This window comes from Corapipo altera, unplaced genomic scaffold (genome assembly GCF_003945725.1).
Source record: "Corapipo altera isolate COAL_440 unplaced genomic scaffold, ASM394572v1 45, whole genome shotgun sequence".
NCBI lineage: Eukaryota > Metazoa > Chordata > Aves > Passeriformes > Pipridae > Corapipo > Corapipo altera.
This window is the reverse complement of record NW_020884877.1, coordinates 3,503,770-3,528,655: the sequence shown is the minus strand read 5'-3', so window position 1 is coordinate 3,528,655 and position 24,886 is coordinate 3,503,770. Positions and strand designations below refer to the sequence as shown.

Sequence of the window (24,886 nt, the reverse complement as noted above, 5' to 3'; positions counted from 1 at the left end):
GGATGGATGGATGGATGGATGGATGGATGGATGGATGGATGGATGGAGCGATGGAGCGTAGCGCCTGGCGGGACAGGGGCGCACGGAGCGCTGGGGACAGGCGGGAGAGCCAGGGACAGGTGGGAGCGCCGGAGGGTGGCTCCAGGGCAAACCCGGCGGCGGCCGGGCGAGCACCTGGGCGCACGGAAAGCGGGATATGCCTGCTCTGCGCTGTCCAGGGAGCAGCTGGACGCATCTTCATACCCGCCGTCGCGCGTCGCCCGCTCCTGCCGGGAATCATATAATGGTTTGGGTTGGGAGCGGACTTTAAAGGTCATCTCGTTCCGCCTGGCTGCCATGGGCAGGGACACCTCCCACTAGAACAGGTTGCCCAGAGCCCCATCCAAGCTGGCCATTAACACTTCCAGTGATAGGCCAGCCACAACTTCCCTGGGCAACCTGTTCCAGCGCCTCGCCACCCTCACAGTAAAGAAGTTTTTCCTAATATCTAAACTAAACCTACTCTCTTTCAGTTTGAACCCACTTCTCTTGCCCTGTCACTATATGCTCTTGTAAATAGCATTGCCCCACCTTTCCTGTAAGTTCCCTTCAGTTCCCTTCAAGGGGCATCCACAATGAGCTAAAACTGCTTCTCAGCTTTCCCTGTGACTTCTTTTGCACAAAAGGAATGTGTATTGTACTGAACATGTCACAAAAATCCCAGTAACCAACCATACCTGTGTGCTTTGCATGCATTTATGCACATGAGCATCCCTGCACCTTACCTGGAAGGCCTAAGGGGGCTGCAGGCTGAACAAAATCCTGCCTTTTTTATTGTTGTTTTTCTTTAGATAAAAAAATTAAGTTTCTTTACTAATGTTTTTAGGATGTCATAATCACCAGAATTCACTAGAAATTGCAATAAAAAGTCCCATTGAAAGTGAGCCTTACTATCTTAATTTTTTTTTTTTTTTAACTGAGTATAAGTTCAGAAAAAAGTTACAGTTGGACTCAATGATCTTGGAGGTCTTTTCCAACCTTAACAATTCTGTGATACTATTCTATAAGGTATTAATGCATCATGATTTGGTTCACTGTAAGTACGTCCAGAAACAAGACCTGGGATTCTTTGTAACTATCAATATAGCAACACAGTGAAACACTCCTGTGCCTTACTCCTGCTCAGCAATTTAAAGAAACAAAGTAAATATTCAGGCAATATTTTTTCCTCTCAGAATGGAAGAAATAAAAGAGGAGGGATGTGTCCCTGGGCACATTTCCACTGACATATAGTGTCCTTCATACTACACACTGAATCATCCCATCAGCCTTTGTTAAGGAGAAACTAAAACCTGCCACTTTTACTTTTGCATGAGTAAGTACTCAGGACTCCGTTACAAAGCTTGAGATATTTCATGCTTTTTTTAAACTCTGACTTAAGAAAAAGCAAAAAGAAAGACCACAGCACTAAAAATATGATGTTTTCTCTATTTCAAATTGTTGACATTCTGAAACCACGATTCAGAACTGGAAATAGAAAAGCTGCTTATGAAAAGGTCAGCTTTCTACAAAAATGTCCATTTTGATGAAATCTCATCTTTTTTTTTTTTTTTCAGGAAGTTTCTGTCAAAAATGTTCAAACAGATCTGTAATTGTGTCTTTTGCTAACATGAACAAACATTCTGATGAAAGGGAAGATCACCTCTGGTATGGGAATAGGGTCATCAAGGACTGAGATCCCAGGGCACAGGCCTTAGGGCACTCCTCTTTTCTGCTCATCCAGAGTGGCCTGTTCTCAACACTACCACTGACTTTTTGTCCACATGCAGGATTACAGCCTGGCAAAGACTGCCCTGAGGCCATGGTGTATCAGTCTGTCCTGCACTGAAAGCATCACAATGAAAATGGTGTTTTCACCAGTGGGATTAATGATGATGGGGTGTGACCCTAGAGAGCAGGTATCAGAAAGGTAATGTTCTCATGAGTGGAGAGAGTACTCAGGCTGAGGTGTCCTCATGGAGAGTCTGCTCACCCAAAATAATCTCTTTAGACCATGGAGAGGAGCAGATATTCATTCAGCTCACCTAAAATCTGGAACAACCAAGCTTCTATTTCCAGGATCTCAGTAAATAGGAAAAACTTAATTGGAATAGTTTTTTTCACTAAGAATTTCAGAGCCTGTCATCAGGAGGTGCTACTTTTGTGTGACTTACAGTTTTCATATGACTTTATGCTTAGTTGTTTTTTTCTTTCTGTAACATCAAATATAATTCTACGGCAATTTAAAATGGAGAAGATGTACTAGACAAACAATTTAGGTGGTAAAGCAGTACTCTCCAAACAGAAGATGTGGGGCTTTAGGAACAGCACAGTAACACACAACCATAATGGCTTTAGGAAAAACTTGAGTGATATGAATTCACCGAGAAGAGAATAAATTCATTATTTTCTACTACTCTTCAATAAGAATAGTTTTGACTGGATTTGAAGAGTACAGTCCTAAACTACTTCTCTTGATGAGAGATGCTGTGTAAATCTCACCACTTCATAAGCATCAGAAAGTACCCCAAAACATTTACATTAAGGAAGGGAATTGACAGAGGTGCCTACTCAAGTGTAAAAATCAAGTGTAAAAACTTTCTTTTAATGGTCTTGCCCACTTTTCTCCCTCTTCCCCTTAACAGATTAAATTTACTCAAGTACCACCACCTGTTTTGAAAGACAGGATAGACAAAAATGTTGAAGCACATAAAAACTTCAGTGAAAATAAGTGATTTATGCACTTTGGATTAGCAGTTCATATTCACTTTTCAATGGCAAACATGTTTCACCTTTTCTTTTGCAGTATGTCCCAATGGAGTCAAGTTCAACAACTGGAAATAAAATTTTTGGAGCAGGTAGACCAGTTCTATGATGATAACTTCCCCATGGAAATCCGGCACCTGCTAGCACAGTGGATAGAAAGCCAAGACTGGTAGGATTACATTTATTCTCTTTCATAAGTTTTCAGTTACAAACAATTCTTTTGTTTTCTGGCAGGTTTTAGGGTGCTCATTTATGAACCGTACAGACATTTGCACTCCAAGAATAGTATTCCACCAGTTATGGATTTAGCTGTTTAAACTTAAGGAATATCTGGAGGCAAGGTTTCACATTTGAACTTACTCCTAAACAAAATCCAATAAAAAGGGTCTAGCTGTAATGATATTACAGGTTTTTCATAAAAAAAATAATGCAAGTTTCTTTCAATGGAAGTGTTATACAATTACCTGTTGCAGCATAAAATTATTCATTTGTCCAAAACCACACTTAAAGCTGGATAATTCTGGGGAACAAGCCAGCTATTTCCAGGAACTCTTCTCTATAAAGTGAATTTATGCACAAATTTGGATTGAATTTACTTGATAGTTATCGTAAGAAAGTTCCAAACTAAATGCCAAAACCCCGTTATATTAGCTATATCTCAATTTTTCAAGCTAAACCCACAGGACTATTGCACAAAAACCAAGCAAACAAACAAAAATTTGCACAGGAATATAATCTTTCCTTACAGTTTATTGTTCAGTATTTATGGGGCTGTAGGAATGCAGGAAGCAATAAAACCTTCTTTTTGCTAGACTTAGTCTTAGCAGGCATATCTCAAACAGGCATCTGCCATCTGTTGGGCAAGGAAAGAGACTATCCCAAGGACAAGGATGCCTTGCTGTCCAAACTCTACCTTCCTCTCTCTTTTGCTCCTTAATGTTATTGCCCTTCACGTCCAAGCTGTACCATGAAGAGCAGAACCAGTAAAGCCTGGTTTTACCTGTGTTTGCATCCTTTGTCCCCTACATACCCTTCATCAGTAGCTTCAGAGTCTTCCTGTATCCCCAAATAGTTTGGCCAGGCGAAGGCTCATCTGGTGCCTGGTGTGAAGAGATATATCTGCTGACTGGCCATCTGGCTGTTGCCTCCTGGAGCAAGTTATTACTGCCGTTTCCCTCAGTGGAGGTATTAATTTGGATTCCTCTCTTCTACCAACCTGCCAGATTTCCATGAAATTTGTAAGAACATACTATTTTTTGGACTTCAAGTCTGTTGTCAGCTTTGTCTGAAACTAGACAGCAAATTCAGTAATTATATCTCTGTGACTGAGTGAGAGGGACAGTTTGCGTAAGCCCCATTTCCTCTGACAAGTGAGGTAGAAGTATTTAAATATTCACTGGAGCAGAGACTAGAAAACCCTGGTTGTCTCCTCTGGCTGACTCCTCACCCTGTTTTTATAGCTGCATATCTATGTGAGTATAAAACACCCCAAAATCTTAAAAATCAATAATTGGCAAACCTCTAACGATATTCAGGTCACCATATAGTTAAAGCCTTTTTTTGCTACCTAGATTTCTGAACAGATTATAATTTTCTGTACAGATAGACTGACACGTTACCTGACATTTTAAACATGTGTGGTTCTCATTCACTGATATTTTTTTTTTTTTTTTTTAGGGAGACTGCAGCCAACAATGAAGCAATGGCAATGATCCTTTTACAGAATTTGATAATACAAGTGGATGAACAGCTGGACCGGGTTTCACAGGAGAAGAATCTGCTCTTGATACACAATCTGAAAAGAATCAGGAAGCTGCTGCAGGTGGGTCATTACTTCAGATGACAGATTGCATTGTAAACTGTTACTGGTCTCTAGAGGCTGTGCCCAACCTCTGCTGAATGTACTTTGTTCCTGTGCACAGCTCAGAGCTGTCCTGATTGCCATAGACTCCAAGCAGCTATGGGAAGGCCAAGCTTTCAACAAGATAATTCAAAATAATAATTCCACTGCTGGTTTGTTTGTAGAACAATAATTCATATTTTAATGCATGCAGCTTGGATACAAGTGCTGTGACTTCTTAGCTCTCTGTGTATCTGTGTTTCACTGAGCTCTTACAAATAAAACTGTATAGTGCTTATGGATGTTCATGTTTATTACAAATGTAGCACCTTTCAGCCACATACAGATACTTAACTATGGAATAAAAATACATATTTGGGGCTTAAGGCAGCACCTGAAAAAGGAATCCCTGTAAATCACTAGCATGTTTGCTGTTTTATGCTTAGCTGGGATTATTGTTGTGAATGGCTTAAAGAATTTTCTGTTAGACTTCTGCAAAATGATATTTATTTTGATTAGCTGAATGTTTCTCTAATAATTGTTTATCTAAGGCAAGGATTCTCAGAGTTCCACTTCATTAGTCACCTACTTCCTGACATCTATCTGTCTTCTGCATATTCTTTATATGCATATGCAACTGAGTTTAATGAAAGTTTGGGGTTTTTTCTCCTCTTTGATGGTGTTTTCCATCAGTACCTAAATGATAATTTCACTGCTTGCAAAACATTTTTTTTTTTTTTTTTGAGAGAGAGACGTATACACACACACTGGTCTGGAAAATCTTACCCTGACTTAGCCAATTTTTTTTTCTCTTTGTGACTGTGTCTTTCTGCTCTTTATCCCTAATTGTGGCCTCTTAAAAACATGACAATATTTCCATCACTACCACTTTTTCATCCTGTGTTATGCAAGTGGCCTCCTGTAACTTAAAAATAAAGTCGCTTTCTGTTTCTTTTCTGGTTTGTGTAGCAGCACTTTTCATAATTTCAGTACTACTCAAACACCAAATTTACTGAACTGCTTTTGGTTTTAACTGCAGAAAGCTTAATCCTGTAATTTCTCTCATGGTCTTGGCACATTTTATCACAGTAGGGTTGAGACAGAGCTGTCTCACCTTTGTAAAGGGTTATTCCACAGTGGCGTGGAATGTGTGGAAAGAGCAGGGCAATGGTGTATTCCATTTGTACATTGGTGTATCCCTGGCTTAAAAGATAGTGCATTTATGATTATACCATCACAATGTGCACATGCACATTGAACCAGTATATATGTACAGACAAGCTCTACAAAACTAAAGTCTCTCATTGTTCCTTCTACTCTTTGCACCATGTATTTTTTTCTAAATTTTTTACCAAAACCTGAAGCATCGGTGCTGGGAAACTGGGCATACCAAGACAAGCAATCAGACCTTGGGTGCACACATGTGAGTTCACAAAATAACCAGTGTAAACATGGCGAGAGTGAAAAATGCTTCCTTGAAATCCTGGCATGTTTGGAAATTATATCACGAAGTGCTTCACGAAGAGCACAAAGCAAAGGAGGCTTACTCCAGACAGACAAAAGGAGGACAGTTTTAAGTGATTTGTGATTAAACGGTTTCTCAGGTGGCAAGAGTCTGAGTCACAATTCCAGAACAACCCAAAATGCTCGGGCATCCCCATTACAGCTGAACAGCTGGGTTACAGTCACCACGTGCTGGTTACAGGAGCACCAGCACTGGTCTTTTCCTTCTCTAGAAAGAACAACAGTCAAGTCCATATAGAGTAGCCTGACCCATCATTTCATTCCATTGCTGGCTCTGAAAAGTAGTGCCCCACAAGGTGCAACATGCACCAGCTTGTTTTCTCCATCACCCTGTAGCACTGCCAGGCCCTGCCTTAGCAAGCTTTCTCAAGCAGACAGGTCCCTTTGCTCCCTTGGCTTGCAAAGCTCTGTAGATTTGCATTACAAACTTCTTGAGAGGCCACGTGTGATGCTGGAATTATACTGCTTATTAAAAAAGGATCTGAGTCTTGAGCTTTGTAGTAGAATGTTTCCAGCTGAGCAAAAAAACCCAACCGCTCTCCCCATCACTAATAATGCTGGCCTATCTCCATTACATCAAGAGAGCAGATAACCTGTATTCAGATAAAAAGCTACTCATTTCAAATTACACATGTGAACCACCAGATACAGATATTGGAGTTTTTCCTGACCTTTAACACTATCACCCACAGTCTATATTCTGATTTCCAGAATAATTTATGTAGGCTGGAGTAGGTCCAGGCTCTTACAATATTTGAGAGTTGTTATTATTATTATTTTTTAATGAGACAAATAACTTAAACTCTCTTAAGAAATCTATGACACCAGTTATTTGGATGTTTGCGTTACATACTATGTTACAACTTTTAATTTTTAGAACACAAAAGATAAATCCATTTTCAGCCGAAGTATTGGCTGCACGTTCTGTAGAGCTGCACAGGCAGTCTCCTGGCTTCAGCTGTTAAAAATATTTCTTCATTGGTTAGGTAAGTACATCAGGAAAGAAATGCTATAGTAGTTGAAATCAGCTGATAGCCTATCTTTGTTATTAACTGTCAAGCGTTATGAATGGACTGTGAACTGTACATGACACATAGCATGGACAGTATCTGCCATAACGCTCTTAAATTTGAGTATGCAAATTATGTACTTATGGGTCTAGTTTTTTTAATGCATCACTGGTTGCATTTTATTGCTGAATATATGCAAAGTTTGGAGATGGGCATTTGGCTTCCCACCCACAGCTGGAAGCCCTTGCAGATACCTAACTCTTGTGATTTGAGCTAGTTTGTGACAGTTTCATGAGACAACACCAGAAGAACGTGACTGATGTGCATAGTGCAGTGCCATGGCTCCTTTTGTCCCAGCGTACCACCCACAGAAAGGGAGGCTAGAAGGGTACGCCGTAAAACTAATGAGATTTTTCACTGACTGATGAAAGAAAGAGTGGGTTCCTAAATAGGAGAGGAAGCTGCTTTTGTAAACATCTTTTCCTTTCTGGTGACTCTGAGAACAGTGTTGGTTTGACTTTCTCTGAAGGTTTGTTACCATGAGCCCACCTTTATCTCTGCTTTGCTCTCTAGTGCAGGCACTTTGAAATGTCACAGTTCACACTCCTCTTCCTTCCCCTCTCTACCACACACACAGAAATACAGGCACATGCACAGCGTGCACACACACAAAGCTGTTCAGCCTCAATACACCATCTGAGTACAATCTTTTTTGATTATTTTGAGCCAAATTGTGTTACCATATTGAGTAATACTCGACAAATGAGATAATGCTGGAAATCATCCCTTATCACTACGTACACAGCGTTATACGTTGAGCTATACTAAAGGTTCCTAAATACTATGGCAATAGTAATAATAAAAAAGATTAAATTAGAGAACACACAAAAGCTATTCAGAAGGAATCTGCAGTTCTTGGTAAAACACAAAGTGAGGGACTAAAATTTAATCAGAAATACAACTGTAGTGTTAGTGAAGAGCAACCTTAGAAGAGAAAGCAATGCACGCTTTATAAATGGCTTGTGCAGCTGTTTGCCAGACAGACAAGGACTCCTTAGGATCAAGGTTCCTGGTGCTGCTACTGAATCTAGAGATAATTATGTCTAGGAGCTTCCAGCACCATAGCCAAGCATACCTCACCTGAAAGATCTCTCTGGGATTCTGTTTTGTTATAAAATTGAGAAAATGTTCTATTTTGACCTTGACCTGAAACATCTTGACATAAATATGTCAGTTGTTCCATGAAAAAAAGTAGTGAAAGAAGAGAGAATTTGCCTGCCTCATAACTGTAATACAGTTTTGGGCAATCTTGGGTGTTTTGAAGGTCAAAGAGTAGAACTCTTAGCAGAAAGATGGGTCTGCCTGGCACCTTTGCTTTTATCCCACAGGGACCATCCCTATTCTCTCACCATTAGAGAAATAACTATGGAACGTGGCATTTTTTTTTGCTTAGACTGCTTACATCTTCAAAATTATCTGGAGGCAAAAAGAAACACTGACCAGGAAACATGCAATTTGTAAAAGTTGTAAGCCCTTGAAAATAGTGCTTAGAAACTTAGTTAAGCAGCTGTGGTTACTGCTAGCTCTCTGTAATTTGCTTCTCTATTTCCTGCTTTCATTGAAATATCACTTTTGACACTAATCTGGTATAAATGCACATATTGTATTAAAATCATGGTCAGCATTTTAGGTTAAAATCCTTCATATGTACTTCTTACATTATTATTTCTTCTCTAGACAGTAAATTGGATTCATTTTTATAGCAGAGCAGCCTTTGGTTTCTGTGCTTTTCAGTGGGATACGGAACAGCCCAGTCACTTTCTAATGTTAAATTCTTTGTCCATCTTCCTGCAGAGCTCCTGCTCCCCCCAGCAGTGGTTCTGGAAAGGGAAGAGGCAGAAAATGTTCAGAGGCAGTGGAGGAAAGAGTGGGGAAACTAAGCCTGTGGTTCTTTCTCCTTCTTAAAACCTAGATGGAGAAAAGCAAAGCAGATTAGTCACAAGGAGATGGTTTGTGCTGTTGCCATGACAACAAATAGTAAAGGGCAGATGTTAAGCTCAGGAGAGCTGCCTAGCGCTTCAAGGAACCAAATTGCAGGTGCAACAGTCTGCACAACCTTGGCCCTTGAACAATTACATCCTAGTTTTCAGAAAGAATGTTTCCACATGACGGTGAACCTGTCCCTAATATAAGCTCCTGTACAATACTCAAGTAGATTTAGTACACAAAGACGAGTGGTGGAATGCAGAGACACTCATGTAAGACAGGCACTGTCCACATTCCTGCCTCATATGCCAAAATCCTCAGTCAGTGAAAAGCAGCCAGGCTGCAGTGCACCAGAGGAGCCAAGGCAGGGGAGGCTCAGAGTAGCTTGGGAATCAGAGGTGGCCACTACACACCAGTGTCTCACTGTTCCATTTAGGAATGATGCTGGTGGACAATTGCCTGTAAGTCTCTATTAATGTTCAGTGATGTTCATCTCAGGGATGTCCTTCCCCCACACACTCCAAGCTGGAAATCTGGAGCACTCATTAAGTACCTGCTAGACAAGAAGCAGCTCCATGGAATGCAGCCTGGCCCAAGGGTGGGTTCAGGTGAGCTCTCAGGAGCTGAAGAGCCACTGTCTGTGCTGTGCACTACAGTGGGTGCAGGATGACATCAGGACAAAAGCAGGAATTCCCAGAATCATCCTACTCATAACTGAAGCCCTCATTTATGCTCTAGACTCAAGATAACTTCTGAAAGCAATCCTTTCTCATTAAAGGCAACATGCATCTGTGTCACATCACTGTTTATGGTATTCAGGGGGAAATCTGATTACATAAATCTTCCTTTATAAAAGTGAAATAACAGATTTCAGGAATAATAAGAAGGGCTGCTCTGCTCATTTACCATTGAAGCCGAAGTTAATGAGTATACTGTGTGCTCTGGGGAACAATTTGCTGTAAATTATGTATATTCATGAAATTCATTTAATACTCACAGGAGATTCTCCAGCATTGGTGAACTTTACCCAATCACCAGCCCTGCTAGATTCTAAGATGAGGGGAGGAAGGGCAATGGGATTCTGCCTGAATGAGCAGGTCTCTATGAACACACACCACTAACACGTTGGGGTCTGCTTATAAAGGGAAAGGTCAGGCAGAATCACCAGATATGATGATTCACACCAACCAGTTATATAAAAACAAGCTTTTGGAACTTCTACTAAGTAGCTGGGAAATAATACTTTAGTTACATATACTTTCTCCGCAGAGGTCTGGGTTTTTTTGGGTTTTTTTTATGGAAAGGTCTGGAACAGCATCTGAAAGTATCTTCTGTCATCTTAAACAATATTATGGCACTTCTTTCCATATAAAATTTACCCTGTTTCTACACAGTACAAATAGCATCTTGCTTCACATGATGCTACTTAAAACAGTAACACAGTAGTGCATTCCTAATTCTGTGTCATGTTCTTGGTTATACTGCACAGTTTGTTTCTATTTGTAGTGGAAACTGAATATCACTGTGCTTCTCCAGACAGAACTAAAATGAATATATAAAGGTTTTTTAATTCAAATGACTGTTTACATAAGCCTCTATATCAGAAAGGTACATGCATGAGGAATCCTAAGATTATTTATTTCGGTACCTCAAAGAAAGTGGACAAAATAGCATTAGATCTGAAACAGGACGTTCCAGTTGGTACTCAACAAACAGTTCTAATAAGCCCTGTGCTGAGAAACAGTTGCAAAGAGTGGAAAGAGCCATTGATGTTTAAGTTGCAGTTTCCTGTTATAGCATACAAAAGGGTAAGAATGGAACAAAATAGAGAAAGTTCCTAATAAACCACAAAACATCCATTTCAAGATGTTATTTACACGTATTTAGCGCTCATGCAGCCTGCCAGATCAACAACTCAACACGTTAAAGTGGGACATGTGTTTCGAACCAGTGTGTCGTGCTGCCTAACAATTCAGATTGTGTTAGACTGCCCCCAGTGAGTTTTCCAGTTCAAACATTAAAGCTGTTAACAAAAAATGTTGGCGTTCAAATGGGAAACCCTGCATAGAAGTCTGTGTGCTAAAGCAGCTAGCTGTCTGCTCTTAGCAGTCACAGGCTGGTGACTGCACGTCAGCTAACAAAGATTATAAAAATGATTGATGCAACACTGAAAGAGGTTACCTATCAGAAGTAAAATATTTTTGGGTTTCTAGTTATTATTTAAAGAACATAATTCTAACAGTTTATAAATGTTTCAGTTTGGTTTTGTAGGACGAATAAGAGTTAACTTACAGACAGGGGTAAAAAACCAAGGAAACAAACTAAATAACCTCTTGTGGGCTTTGTTCATTCTGAAGTATTAAGACCTCAGTTGCAGTTGAACATCTGCCTGAGAGATTAGTTAATAATACTCAGGTCTTTGAGTCCAGAGGAGGAGGGGGAGATGGGGATCAGTCCTCTCTGTCCTCTGCTGTTTTACCCTTTTTCATAGGGAACATTGTGTTTTTATTTATTTTCAAATAAATCTCATTTAAAAATAAGAAGTTATTTATTCTCAGATAAATCTCATTTAAATAAGAAGCATCACTACATTATTTATCCCTCCCTGGCTGTACAGCTCTACTGTCAGATGATGAGTTCTCGAGACATGTATTTTCTGTAGCTGTATCTCACCCTACCTGCTCAGCAATCTGCCATTTCTATAGACTGTTCCTTGACTGATTTTAGTGGCTGCTGAGTGGGACTCAGCAGTGGAATTTGAGAGGGAGACAAAAAGACCTCTGCCTTACAGCTCATTCACTGTGCTTTTACAAACAGCTTTGCCTATTGCAATTTGGGTGCACATGCCCTGAAAACATTATGACCTTTTGGAAGTTATGCATCATACACTATGAGAGAAGCAGAACTACAAGGCTACAGACCTGTGTATTAGGACTTCCTACACATCATAGGAGTTTTCTAAAACAATGAGGTTGCCTTTAAGCTTTCTCATGTATTTTGAGACGGGGAAGGGGAAATCTAAAAATAAAAGTATAACAAGAGCAGTCTAAATAGATAGTGTCACAGGTACTTCCTCTTAAAGACCTAGATAAAACAGAGCCATCTTTCTTGTAGAAAATGATTTTTTAGTATGAATACTGCCTGTTAAAATACAGGCTTTCAAGAAACTCCCAAGCAATTCATCTTTATCAGAGTAACATAAGGACTGACTCTTTCTTTGTATTCTACTGCTGTCTTCATCAGACTTTCTGCCTGGATGCATAAACAAAGGTAGAAAACAAATCAAGGCAACATGTTGTTTGTTATATTTGAAGGTGAAAACGGGAAATAAGTGTGTACAGTTATGCCTTCCCGCCCACACATTTCTTTGAGATACATAACAAAACCAAATCTTTCTCTTTTTTTCTCCCTGGTTTTTGATTTTATGAAAGATGAGATATTTGCTTATCTGGAAAGATGCTGAATATCAGAATTTGTAAAATAAGCATATCACAAGTGAATAATAGGGAAGGAAATGTACTTTTGCTTGACTTTGTAATCCTGTTTCCTGTCTCCCCATGTGCCACCTCCCTTCCATCAGCTTCTCTAAATATTCATTCAATATGAACAAATACATTGGTGGTCATACTAGCTAACAGTTCTAGGCCTCCAAGTAAAGTTCCTATTGTATACAATTAAAAGCTCAAGAAGAGTTTTTCTAGCAGAAATTAGAAAAAAACCCACAGATGGTGTTTTGATGGTTGGAAAAAAAAAAAAAGAGAGAAAAGAAGGGAAAACCCAACGAAATTCTGAAGTGCTTTTTCAGAATTGGAAAGCACTAAAACCTACTCAAGTCCTTTTTTAATGTCACCTTGAAAACAAGGAGATAACCAGGTAAACCCCTGACTGACTTTCTAAAGGTTTCACAGCACATCCTTCTACAAGTAAAGACCAACATTCACTAATACCTAATCCTCTACTTTAACCACTGAAAACAGAGTCAGTTGTGCAAGTAGTACCTATCCAGTATTATGGATAGGTGTGCACAGGACATAGAGACCTTTGACACATGAAAAGCAAGCTGCCACTATTAGTTTGATTGGGAGTGATCCACTACGTGATGGAACTGCCCACAGGAAAATCAGCTAAAATATGAAAAATTAAAAAAAGTGGAAGAAAAGAAGAGTAAGAGAATGAATCTCTAGTCTAGATTTCTTTCATTTGTCTCAGAGAAAGCAGCAAATTTCAGACGCTAAAACTGAGAGTTGTTTGGTGTTCTTTTTAAAAGCACATATATTTTAAAGTGTCATAATATTTATTTTAAAGTTTCTTCATGATCTTGCAACTTACAGAATCAAATCTTGCATTTCCCCAGCCACTGTTTCATGCATCTTAACATACCCCAAATAGTTCAAGCTGTTTTAAAATTTGGCTAAAGGGTTTCAATTCTGCATGCTGTAATGTATAAATTGTTTTTGCAAAAATGCCTCTTTGTTTTTCCCCGTGATCTAGTAAGATATTATCACAACAGATGTCTCTGGAGCAGAAAGAGCACATGCCAGGTGGTAATAGGAAGGTTTTCTCCAAGGAAATGTCATCAGCATTCACAGAAAATTTTCACCTGTTCAGAATGAAAGTTTAATTTCCCTTGTTTGTTTAAATTTAGCATCATGCTGGTAGTTATTAAGAAGAAGCCAGTCCAAAAAAGATCATTTGGTTTTTGTTGTAACTCACGATGAAAGATCTCATCGGAACAGAATAGAGGAGAAAGAAATCTTCTAAGAACAACAGAATTAGCAGTTATTTCTATTTGAAACTTCCTTCAGATGAAAAGCGAATCCTCAGGTTCTCTTTGTTGGTATTTATCAAGAGACAATTTTCTCCACAAATATTTAAACTTAATAATACAATTTTGCATAACTACAGAATCCACACTCTTCCTCTTCTGGCTGCTAATGTTCTTGTTACACTAAGTTAGGATTCCACCATCTCAAGTCTTCTTTGGATAAAATTTCTTAATTTTCAACTTATACTACTCTTCTGACGCTAAGAGAGAGTTTTCTATTAGTCATTTAGGAACTAAGGTCATCTTGAGCAAAAGCTGCCCTCAAACAATGACAAAACAGAAGTGCAGAACAGCAAGAGATGGTAGTAGACAGATAATAAGGGAATACCAAGTGGCATATTCTGAATAATTACTGCTGAGAAGTAAAAAACACAGGGAGAAAAATTTTAGTGTTATTATTTTTAGAGAGTCAAACAAATTGGTTATTGTGACTTTTAGTAGCTATTGTTATTTAATAACTTACTACTGCTTTATTGTTATTTAATAAGTTACCATTGCTTAACATTACAATTTATTTATTATTTATCAACTTATTACTATTGAGTTGCCATCCATCTGCCAGCTTACAGCAAAAGGGGCTTTTGATACAGCCTATATTTTACAAATATAGCTGTTTTAGGGAGCTTGGGACCAACAGAGGGGGATGCCCACTCAGGCTGTGCACACAGCTCAGCTCCGTGTCAGCTCTCCAGAGTTCAGAGCGTCTCTCCATCAGAAAGGCAAGGCCTGTTCCCAGCCTTTGGTCACAAGCATTTCTACTGCAGATCCACCATTATTCCAGCTTTGTCTGAGGACCTGCTGCTCCAGAACAACAGGTGGCAACTCTCTGTTGACCTTCTTGGTGTCTACTCAAAGTGAATCAAGTTGAAGAAGCGCCAGACAGGCACAAGTACAGGCACAGCTTATTATTAGAGCTTTATGAGTTAGTGAAGAAAGACATTTTTTAAAAGTGAATTTCCCTTTACCTCTTGATTCAGATGGTTTTCTCTTAATGAAACAAAGAAAAAGAGAGGAAGAGTTTTTGAAAGTTTTGCATATGAATACTGTCTAGAAATGCCTAGGAAAGTCCCTAATAACCGGCATTGTTAGTGGGGGATTTTAACACATCCCACTGTCAAAATATTTTTTTTAAGTGCCTCTTCTACATAAATGCATTTCTCCAGCTCCAGGAGAGGATATTTATTTCTTTTTGATTTTGCTAAATAGCTTTTTTTTGACTCCTTTAAACCCTTGCTGTGCTTGTATTCTCTCATCAGTGGTGAGCTGGGACTGCACACTCCTCAAGCATTGTAGCTTCAGATACCAACTTGTGGCATGGTCCTCATTTACAGACCATCTATGGGAAAGGCAGAACACTGTTTTACTAGTAAAAAAAATAAAATAACAGCATCAAGCATAAATTAACAGACTTAACTTAGTAATTAATATGTCCATCAGTAAGCTTCCAGAGTCACAGATTTCTCCCCACAGCTTTCATCCCAAGCCTCATTAATAACAGGATTGTTTTTTCATCTAATCAAGGTACAGGTGGACGAGACAGACTTAGTGATAAAACTGACTGAAGCTGAAACAAGACATGACTGTTTTCCTTTCTCCCAGCCACCCTCTCCTGACTTCACTTGTGCTAGTCCTTAACTATAAACTCATCCTTTGCTGAGCAGTTGCAGTCCACTGAGGAGCAGACAACCCATTCAAGCATGGGTTGTTTCCATCCCAGTTAGCAACCTGGATTGACTCCCTAAGGAATCAGATGGCCACTGGGCTGGCACCACACAGCTGGAGCACAGCCACTCTTTGCAGCAGTTAATTTGCTCTGGCTTTTGCTGTTGGACCATACCCTGACCTTACTTCCACATGACACTCCACTCAATCCTTTGCAGGAAGATGACAGCTATTTCCCATGTTTCCCTTCCCAAAGTTACATCCTGATACTACACAGATTGGGAATGTGCTCAACAAAGGCGACTATGAATATATTACAGGACCTGAGTTGCTGAAGGAAGTGTGCAGCAAGAACATAGTTACTACCCTTATAGCCAAGAAGCTGTCAGGGAGACAGAAGTAATGAGAGATCTTTGGCACTGTTATTTGACATGGAAATCAGGAGTGTATCCTTAATCTTAAGTTCCCTCTCACTGCCCAGGAAGGAGCAGGCAGAGAGGGAGTGTTTAGTGTTTCCTCTAAGGCATAGTGTGTCCTAGGGTGGTATTACTCACCACTTCTTATTCCCAGAGAAGCTCCTAAAAACCAGCCAGGTCCATATATCCTATTCCTCAGGGTAATTGATACAGCTGATAATTGATTGCTGGAGTAAAGCACTGTCCTGAACTGCTTTTAAAGACAAAGGGAGGAAGCACTGGGACTGTTTTGGATATGCACTGATTGAACTGTGGACATGTACTTTATCTGTCCTGAAAAGACTTCAGAAACCCTAGAAACATTAGAAAGTTTAGTTTCCTTGCTAACAATGCCATGGCACTCAAGGCTTCCTTAGAAGGGAACAGGTTTTACCTCAGTTATTTAATTTTAAGAGTCCTTTATCTTTCACCTTAGTCTATATTAACCCTGAGATTAGTTCAGTTGGTTAGAGCCTGGTGCTAGTAATGCCAAGATTCTGGATTCAGTCCTTGGAGGGGCAATTCACTGAAGAGCTGGACTTGAAGATCCTTGTGGGCCCCTTCCAACTCAGAATATTCTGTGATACCTGGAACCATCGTATAACCAACACACAGTGTTTAATACCAAGCAGCTCAAACCAAGTCTCCATGATCAAAATTGCCATTTTTAATATAGTATTTCTTTACCTTGTAACTGAAGTCAAAACAAATTATGAAAAAGTCTTTCAGATTGCATAGATTTCATGCAAAAACACACAGGAAATGTTTAGTAAAAAGCATTAGAATTAAATGTTCACTGCCATGGTAGCTGTTGGCATACAGAAGCAGTGTGTTCACATTTCTATCAGATGCTTTCACACCCTTATTTCTAATACTGGCATGAGATATCAAAGGAAGATACAGCATCAGTTTAAGTATGTATAAACTTACTGTATCACATTCAGAGAAAGCTAGAATAAAAGAAGCTCTCCATGGCAGAAAAGTATCATGAGAATAAAGACTAATCATAAAGAGGGGAAAATAGAAGTTGTAGAATTCAGTTCTAGAAACTGCACAGGAAAATTAAGTGGATTAATTCTAATGAATGGCCAAAAACTGTATGAGCACTGAATGAAGAGAATCTGAATTAATGATACTGGATGAAAGCCATGAAGGATACTGAGACAGTGATCACACAGTGATATCTGTGATGACAGATAGTGGTGAATACATCACGATGAAAGAAGCTGTTTGAGAGTCCTCAATCATTCCAATTTGATAAAAACAGCATAAACCAATATTAGTTCAAATTCTGCCCAGTCCTCCTTTACATCTTGGTGGTGTAAAAATATAGACATTTTTTAGTTCTTTGGCTTGGGACAAGATTTGCTTATTTCTTCATCTTAGGCACATTATTTTTTGGAAGAGAAAAATTGTTTATAGACATTACAATTTAAGCCTTCTACTTTATGCTGAGGAAGCCTTTCTGCTTGCATCATTACCATATTGATATGCTTACCAACTTTTGTTGGGAGAAGTGCTACATGCTAACAGCAACATCCTACAGAAAATCGAAGATGTGATAAAATCATGCACAGAATAGGCTGACAAGAAAGCCCTTTCAAAACAGCTGTGGTAGCAGTAGAGCAATTTGATCTCCAAATGATATACATCTCAGAATTGTATCTTTATAATCTTTGTAGAACGTCACTAAGCATATTTTATTATGTTGGCACTGACTGATGCTGCACTGCAAGGCTGAACCAGCACTATCAAAGGCCGAAACCAGTAGGGGAGTCTTTTCCACCTGCACCAGGCTGTAGCTCACAGACACTGAAGCACATTGCTTGTGATTTCCAGAGGGACACTCTGAATTCTGAATTTTTTAAAGTTGTATTTACTTGTCCTTGCAGGGCAAATATCATGGTAATCCCATGCATATAGCAGTGATCATCTCAAACTGCTTAAGAGAAGAAAGGAGAATATTGGCTGCAGCTAGCATGCCTGTACAGGTAATGAATTACATTTCATTAATCTGCTCCATGTTAATCTGCTCACATGCTTTCAAAACCAGATCCTGCCCTCTCATTCCACTGGAGTGATTTGTGTGCACTATGGGTTGCCAAATGTTGCCCTTTAAACTCATGTTTGAACTTCATTAGTGGCCCTACTGCTGCAAACATTGCTGTAAGGGACTTCTATGTCACAGCTAATCTTCAAAGACTTTAATCTGTGGGAAAGCTTTTAAAGAGATTATTCTTTGCAAAACAGATGTGTATATTTTAAATTATGCAATGCATTAATTCATATTAATTATGGAATGCAAAAGACATTCCATCCAATATGTTGCAAAGGCACTGATGATTTTTACGTTGTTTGAAGAAAAAAACCCAAAACTTTAAAACTTATTTTTGGGAAATTGTTGTGTATTTAAAACCCAAAGAGAATTTTCAAGCGAAATGAGTTCTTTAATTACCTGTGGATGTAATACATATTCCTATAGGAGTCTTGTGACATGGGTCTTTTTCAGAAATCTAATAATCTGTGTTTCAGTTTCTTTAATTTACTAGATGTTTAATGTCTGCACTATACCCATACCCTTTCACCTTCTGAATTTCAAAGTTAAAGCTTCATGTCTTTCAAATCTGTGGAACTAAACAGATCTGTGTGTTTACACCAGTCTCCTGCTGGTTGAACACTGGCTTCTGAATTCCCTCTCTGTGCTAGGACTTGCAATACAGTTACTATCGTTCATTATTATTACTCATCCACCAGTTATCTGTTCAATGTGTTACAGGGGCCGCTGGAAAAGTCTCTACAGAACTCTGTGGTTTCAGAACGTCAAAGAAACGTAGAACACAAAGTGTCAGCCATCAAGAACAGCGCTCAGGTAGCTTTTCTTGTCTGTTTGCTGTCTCTGCAGACATGATTTTCATACAGACGTACCTGAACTATCTTTAAGCTGGGTAGCACAAAGACTTCTGCCAACAAGATGCACTAACCATCTTCCATTGTTTCAAGGACATCTGCCCAGGCTAACCTCCCAGGACACACCTCAGGTGTTAACAGCTCCTCTGGGTTCAGTGTGAGAGCTACGCATTTTTAAGCCATCACACTCACCTCTATGCGAGTTGCAGGCAGACCACTGAGTGCAGTAAGAACATACCTACTGTCTCTGAAAAGACATGAGGTTCATTAAATGTGTTTCTGCAACTTCACTGCCTTTAGCTGGGTCAGCAGTAGCTAACCTTCATGACCTCTGAGTCACATACCAAGACCTTTATAAAGCCGAAGGCTACGTGACATAATTACGTGGTTTGGAGATGTGAGGGGAGAAGAACATTGGGAGCTGATGGTAACCATCCTCCAGGAGTTTCTCATACCATTGCAGGGCAGAGCTGGGCTGAGTCAAACCTGTAGCTGTGTCCCACAGAGGCCTTGAAAGCTCAGCCAGAAAATACCTGTCTGCCCAGTTCAAGGCAGGATAAGGACTCAGATTACCTGTGGCTTTTTTGCTACCCCCCAGCCCCACTTTCAGCTTTGCAGCAGTCCCAATGTAGAAATTATATTCAAAATGCCCATCCATGTGTCATTCAAGAGCAACACTTCTGGTATACCGGAAAGAGGTCTTAGCATCATTCTCTCATCAGTGTATCCTTTCTCGGGGAAGTGTTAGAGTGATCAAACCCTTAAAAGGATAAAGCTAATTTTAGAAGAATGTAATACTAGATCTCTATCTAAGTATAAATTTGTGAGATAAGAATTGCAGACTGAAAGCAGACAAAGCAGCAGCCTATCATGCTGCTCCTTCTGCCCATGTGGGGAAGTGCAGCCACCCCTGAGAGACCAGTGAAAATGAGAACATATTCTAGATACCAGGGGTTTTTTAGTAGGTAATTAAGTTGAACACAGAAATTAGCCAGCTCCTTTTATATGTGATTTCATACCTTACACATATAATTTAAAACTTTAGTCTCCAAAATAAAGAGTAAGCCAAAATGGCTAATTTTGTGTGTCCTAATTTAGCAAGCAAGTTTTTATATTTTCACAGACACTTAACATGCACATCTCAGGGAACTAAAAAGGATTGCTTATGAGTTGTTGGCAAAATCAAGGCTTCCTATAAACACACAGAAATAGACCTTCAAAGTAAAACAGATGATTTCCACATTTTTATTTTCCTTCTTTTTATGTCCTTTTTTGAATTATCATTGATTGGTTACTAGAAAATACCTTTTAAAAAGAACTCTTGAGAAATGCCAAAGCAGCAAAAATGTTTCATTTCTTCACCCAAATTCTTAAGTAATTCTGTCAATAAATCCTGTGAGCTCTGCTCCCGTCTCTGACTCCACCTTTTTTGGCTTTGCACACCCCCTTGCAATTTCCATTTAAATCAATTCAAAATTATCCATTTGCCTTGCTTTAAAATTTCAAGAAGAGAGTAACATTATTGGTATAATAATTTCAGTTAATCTCAGGCTAAACATAATCATTCCTACTTTCCAGTATGTCTTTGAACTAGTGAACAAGAAGGAGTAAACTGTATCAACTACCTTTGCTGCAGGAGAGAGGATAATACTTGACTTTCTAAACAAACAAAATGAATCTAGTTATAAATGTGCATCTATAATTTGATCATCTTTTTTAAAGTTTACTAGATAGTAAACCAGAGTTTCCAGAACTGTTCAGGGATTTTCAAATGGTGGCAAAGTAAAACTACTACATTACACATTTGCTCGTTTCTTTTCCCCGGGAAAGATGACTGACCAAGATGTGAAATACTTGGAAGACTTGCAAGAGGAATTTGACTTCAGGTATAAAACAATACAAAGCTTAGGTAAGAGTCTTTACAATCATCTTTAGATCCTCTGGGAAATGGCTGATTCTGTGGCTAGACTCCAACATCAGGGGGTTTTGTGTGTTACCCAAATAGTATACCTAAACACAAAAAATGGATCTTCAGTTTGCATAAAGTTATAGTCTTGGAATTATTATGACTTTTGGGGTTAAGAGGGTAAAGAGGAACTTGTCAAGCAAGTATCTATTTCTATAGATAAACTGCATAAGGGCATGAAAAGTAATAAATTTCTCAATTTAAAGAATCTATTTTTCAACTTCCTCAGTTATAACACGGCCCTTCCTTGGTAAGAATTTCTTCCCAAAGCAGAGTTGTGCAAAATTGATCTTTTTAGCCTCTAACTTGGCTTTCTGTTCTCTTTTGACCACAGTGGTGCTAAGCAGCTGGTAAGCACTCTGACTGCATGTTTGAGCAGCCTGTGATGGTTGAGATGTGCACATGGCAACAATCCTTGCATGATCTCTTTCAGAAAAGAAACTGGGGTCTGCTTGTGTCTGCTCAGATATTTTAACACGCAAATATGCTGGGCTTGAAACGTATGAGTTCTTAAACACATCAATCCTATATGTTTAAGGCCGTATATGGTCTAGCAACCAGAAGAGATCAAGTTGTCATGGTTTAATGAGTTGTTAGTCATCAGGCCACTCATAACTATTGGCCACACCAATGATTGAAGCCTGTCCGCCTTGCAATATCAAACCTGCTTACAAAAAATTACTTTCAGGGCTTCAAATTTCACTGTGTCACACCAGCACAGCCAGCTTACAATGTGTGTGAGCAATCACTGTGGCTGAGCTGACCATCAGTTACTTGTCTGCCTCTAACTGAAAAAGAGGGAAGACATCAATCCAGAGCTTAGCAGAGACACAGTTGGCACCAATTTCTTCTTTGAATGTAGCTTGAAAGATGCAAGAATAGCAAAAGGTGGGGAAAGGTGAGGTTGGGGAAGAGCTGCATATGAAAGAGCATGGGGTAAGCTTGGGGATGCTTAAAACTAGACTATGATCCAGAGGACACAAGCTAGAGAGAGGGGGAAATCCCCAGTGAGCAGTAGTCCTGGCTGCTGAAATCCCCACGGCAATGAACACTTTATCTCTCTTTCAAATGCCTAACCTCCATTCTCTCTGCCAGACATCCTAATTCACACTGAGTTCAAAGAGCTTTAACCTCACTGCTGACACCACGAGCATATTTGTGTGTACAGATCAATCACTGTGATCCAAGCCAGATGTACATAATAAACATGAGTATGCACATGAATGAGAAATGTAGAGATTTCTAGGTCTCACCTGTGTTTTTTCTGCCTTTTCCTGTTCCACATACACATGTAAAGACTGAAGCCATAAAACCTTGAGTTAAACTTGTTCTAAAGTTAGTCCTTTCAAATGAAATATGCAGTTACATAATCTACTGATGCAGTGTATTTTTTCACTAGTTTGTGCTGCAGTCTGGTCATGCTTTTTTCCTGTCCTCCCCTTATAAACATGCACACGCACCCATGCACATATTTATACTGGGTTTTTTTCATCCTCTGCAGAGCAGAATGACAAAAACAGCACCCACATTAAACAGGAAATGTTGGTGTTGCAGGCAATGCTCAATACTTTAGACTACAAGAGAAAGGTTAGTGACAATGTTTTGTCATTTGTGGTTCATCTGCTTTCTCCCCTTATTCCCACACCAAGTACTCAAATGTGTATGTGTGCCTTTTTAAAGTCTCATCTCAGAAGAACAGGCAAATTACACAGGAGTTAAAAATCCACAAAATGTTTGGGTGAATATGGGTGATTTTGACTAACAGTGAAGAAATTGGCAATTAAACAACAGCTCAACAACAAGGATATGATTCTGCACACTTCATAAGTGAGGCAATTTGTTTGAGTCCATGGGGTTTTTTTATGGTTAAAGCAAGCAAACAAAATACCAATGCAACAATCTTCCCTCTCACCTCCCTTCCCCCCCCCAAATACAAGTTTTACTGAAGAAGAGTTCGTAGAGATTCAGGATTAATTCCAAGTACAACAGGTGATGAATCCTGTCACTGAAGCAGTAGGAAGAAAGTATGGTTACTTTCAAAATAATTGAAAAAAATGTAATCAGCACTTTATGATAATTGCTGAAACTTGTGGCAGTTGCCTGTGGTCAGTTTGTGACACCTTTCCTATCTTGCAGGAAGTACTCAGTAAAATAGGGCGTGTGATTCATGAAATCGATATGCTTATGAGCAACCTGCTGACTGAAGAGCTGCTAGACTGGAAGAGACGGCAGCAGATTGCCTGCATTGGGGGTCCTCTCCACGGTGGGCTCGATCAGCTCCAGAACTGGTAAACCTGCCTTGAACTTGTCTTTCCACTGAAAACCACAGGAAGTCTGCTGCACTTGAAATGATCAGTCTCTCAGATCAGCTGCAACAGCAGCAAATTTATCAGCAGCTAAGCAAGGAAATAACTAAACATACAATTTGATCTGGTGGACAACATTTGCTGTTCAGAATTAATAACACTGTAGTGAACTGCTGAGCCTGCCTTGTGGCAGCCACTCATTTTTGGGTTTGGGAGTTGTTCCAGATATATGATATATACTCTCTTGGGAGTTTTGCTTGAGTAAGAATGGTGCTGACCGAGCTTGTCATTGAGGACAGTGGAAGTTTTGTCTAGGCAGGAGTTGGGTAGAGACCTTATGCTTTGACTCACTAGATACCTCACCCCTCCAGACTTCAAACTGTGCAGGAATTGAATGGCAGAAGTCTGTGAGGCTATAGCACTAAAGTGATTGCAAATAAAAAGAAAATAGCCAGAGAATGTCACCATCCTGGTCATTTCTCTCCCATCAAACTTCTCTTATGAAAAGGCGAAGTAAAAATTAAGAAGTAAAAAGGAAGGAAAACCTTTTTAAGGTTTGAAGAAAAAATATTTTTTTGCCTTTGTGTGTGTGTATGTGTGTTTTGATTGCATTTGGGTTTTTTAAATTAAGTATTTTTTTCCCAATGAAGATGATAAAAATAGCTTAAAAACATGATTTTATACACACATACCCTACTGAAACGTTAGCAGGGTATTTGGATTTATTTTTCCTTCCTGTTTTTACACTTCTTCAGTCTTGGTAACTTACTCATTTTATATAAATATTATCCTTTCAAAGAATACATTTTGCAAAACTACTGAGCTATAGGAAATAATTAATACTGGCAAAAGTGACCTGCATGTAAAACATCAGGACCTCATATATATTTCTCCCAAATTGTCACAGACAGTGTTCTGTTGTTGCAAAAATATTTATATTTGAAAATAAAGTAGGTAATATGCCAGATGTATTGATATACTCCTGTAAATGAAAGATGAATGAATGTGAGTTGGGTAAAGCTAGAAAGCACTAATCAATACTGATTCTGAGTTCCCCAAGCAAGAACTTCACTAGTTCTTATGTTCTAAGAAATGGTTTATATGAAAGATTGCAAATTAATTCTTTGTCTTGCTGTAGTTTTACGCTGTTGGCAGAGAGTCTCTTTCAAGTTAGAAGGCAACTAGAAAAACTGGATGAACTGTTGACCAGACTGACTTACGATGGGGACCCTATTCCTGTGCAAAGACCTCAGCTGCTGGAAAAAGTCAACTTTCTGCTCTACAATCTTTTCCGGAAGTGCGTAAGATTCCAGCCCCATTTCCCCACCTCCTAAAACAGCACTTTGTTTGTACATATTCCTAAAAATCTATTTGTTTCACTTTTTTTCCACACAGTTCATTTGTGGTTGAAAGGCAGCCCTGCATGCCAACACATCCCCAGAGGCCAATGGTTCTTAAAACATTAATACAGTTCACTGTTAAATTAAGGTAAGTAAAGAAAATCTGATATAAACTCATTTGTGTACAGCATTTTATCCTAGGAGAATCTAGAAAGCAAAGCAGCCCAACTTGTGTTAGGGATCCTTTTAACTCTAGGGAGGTTTTCTGGAACAGGGAACAT

The 24,886-nt window shown here is 39.2% G+C and overlaps 1 protein-coding gene across 1 annotated transcript in view; it reads left to right on the top strand.

Moving 5' to 3' along the window:
* STAT4 (signal transducer and activator of transcription 4) overlaps nt 1-24,886 on the top strand; it is a 42,076-nt gene that overhangs the window by 250 nt on the left and 16,940 nt on the right. The window contains exons 2-10 of the mRNA XM_027637339.1: nt 2,825-2,953; nt 4,462-4,606; nt 17,979-18,077; nt 18,863-18,955; nt 20,824-20,902; nt 22,461-22,546; nt 23,096-23,247; nt 24,404-24,562; nt 24,661-24,753. Of these exons, the coding sequence (XP_027493140.1) occupies nt 2,826-2,953; nt 4,462-4,606; nt 17,979-18,077; nt 18,863-18,955; nt 20,824-20,902; nt 22,461-22,546; nt 23,096-23,247; nt 24,404-24,562; nt 24,661-24,753 (1,034 nt within the window). The 5' untranslated portion in view covers nt 2,825. The remainder of the gene's footprint in view (nt 1-2,824; nt 2,954-4,461; nt 4,607-17,978; nt 18,078-18,862; nt 18,956-20,823; nt 20,903-22,460; nt 22,547-23,095; nt 23,248-24,403; nt 24,563-24,660; nt 24,754-24,886) is intronic.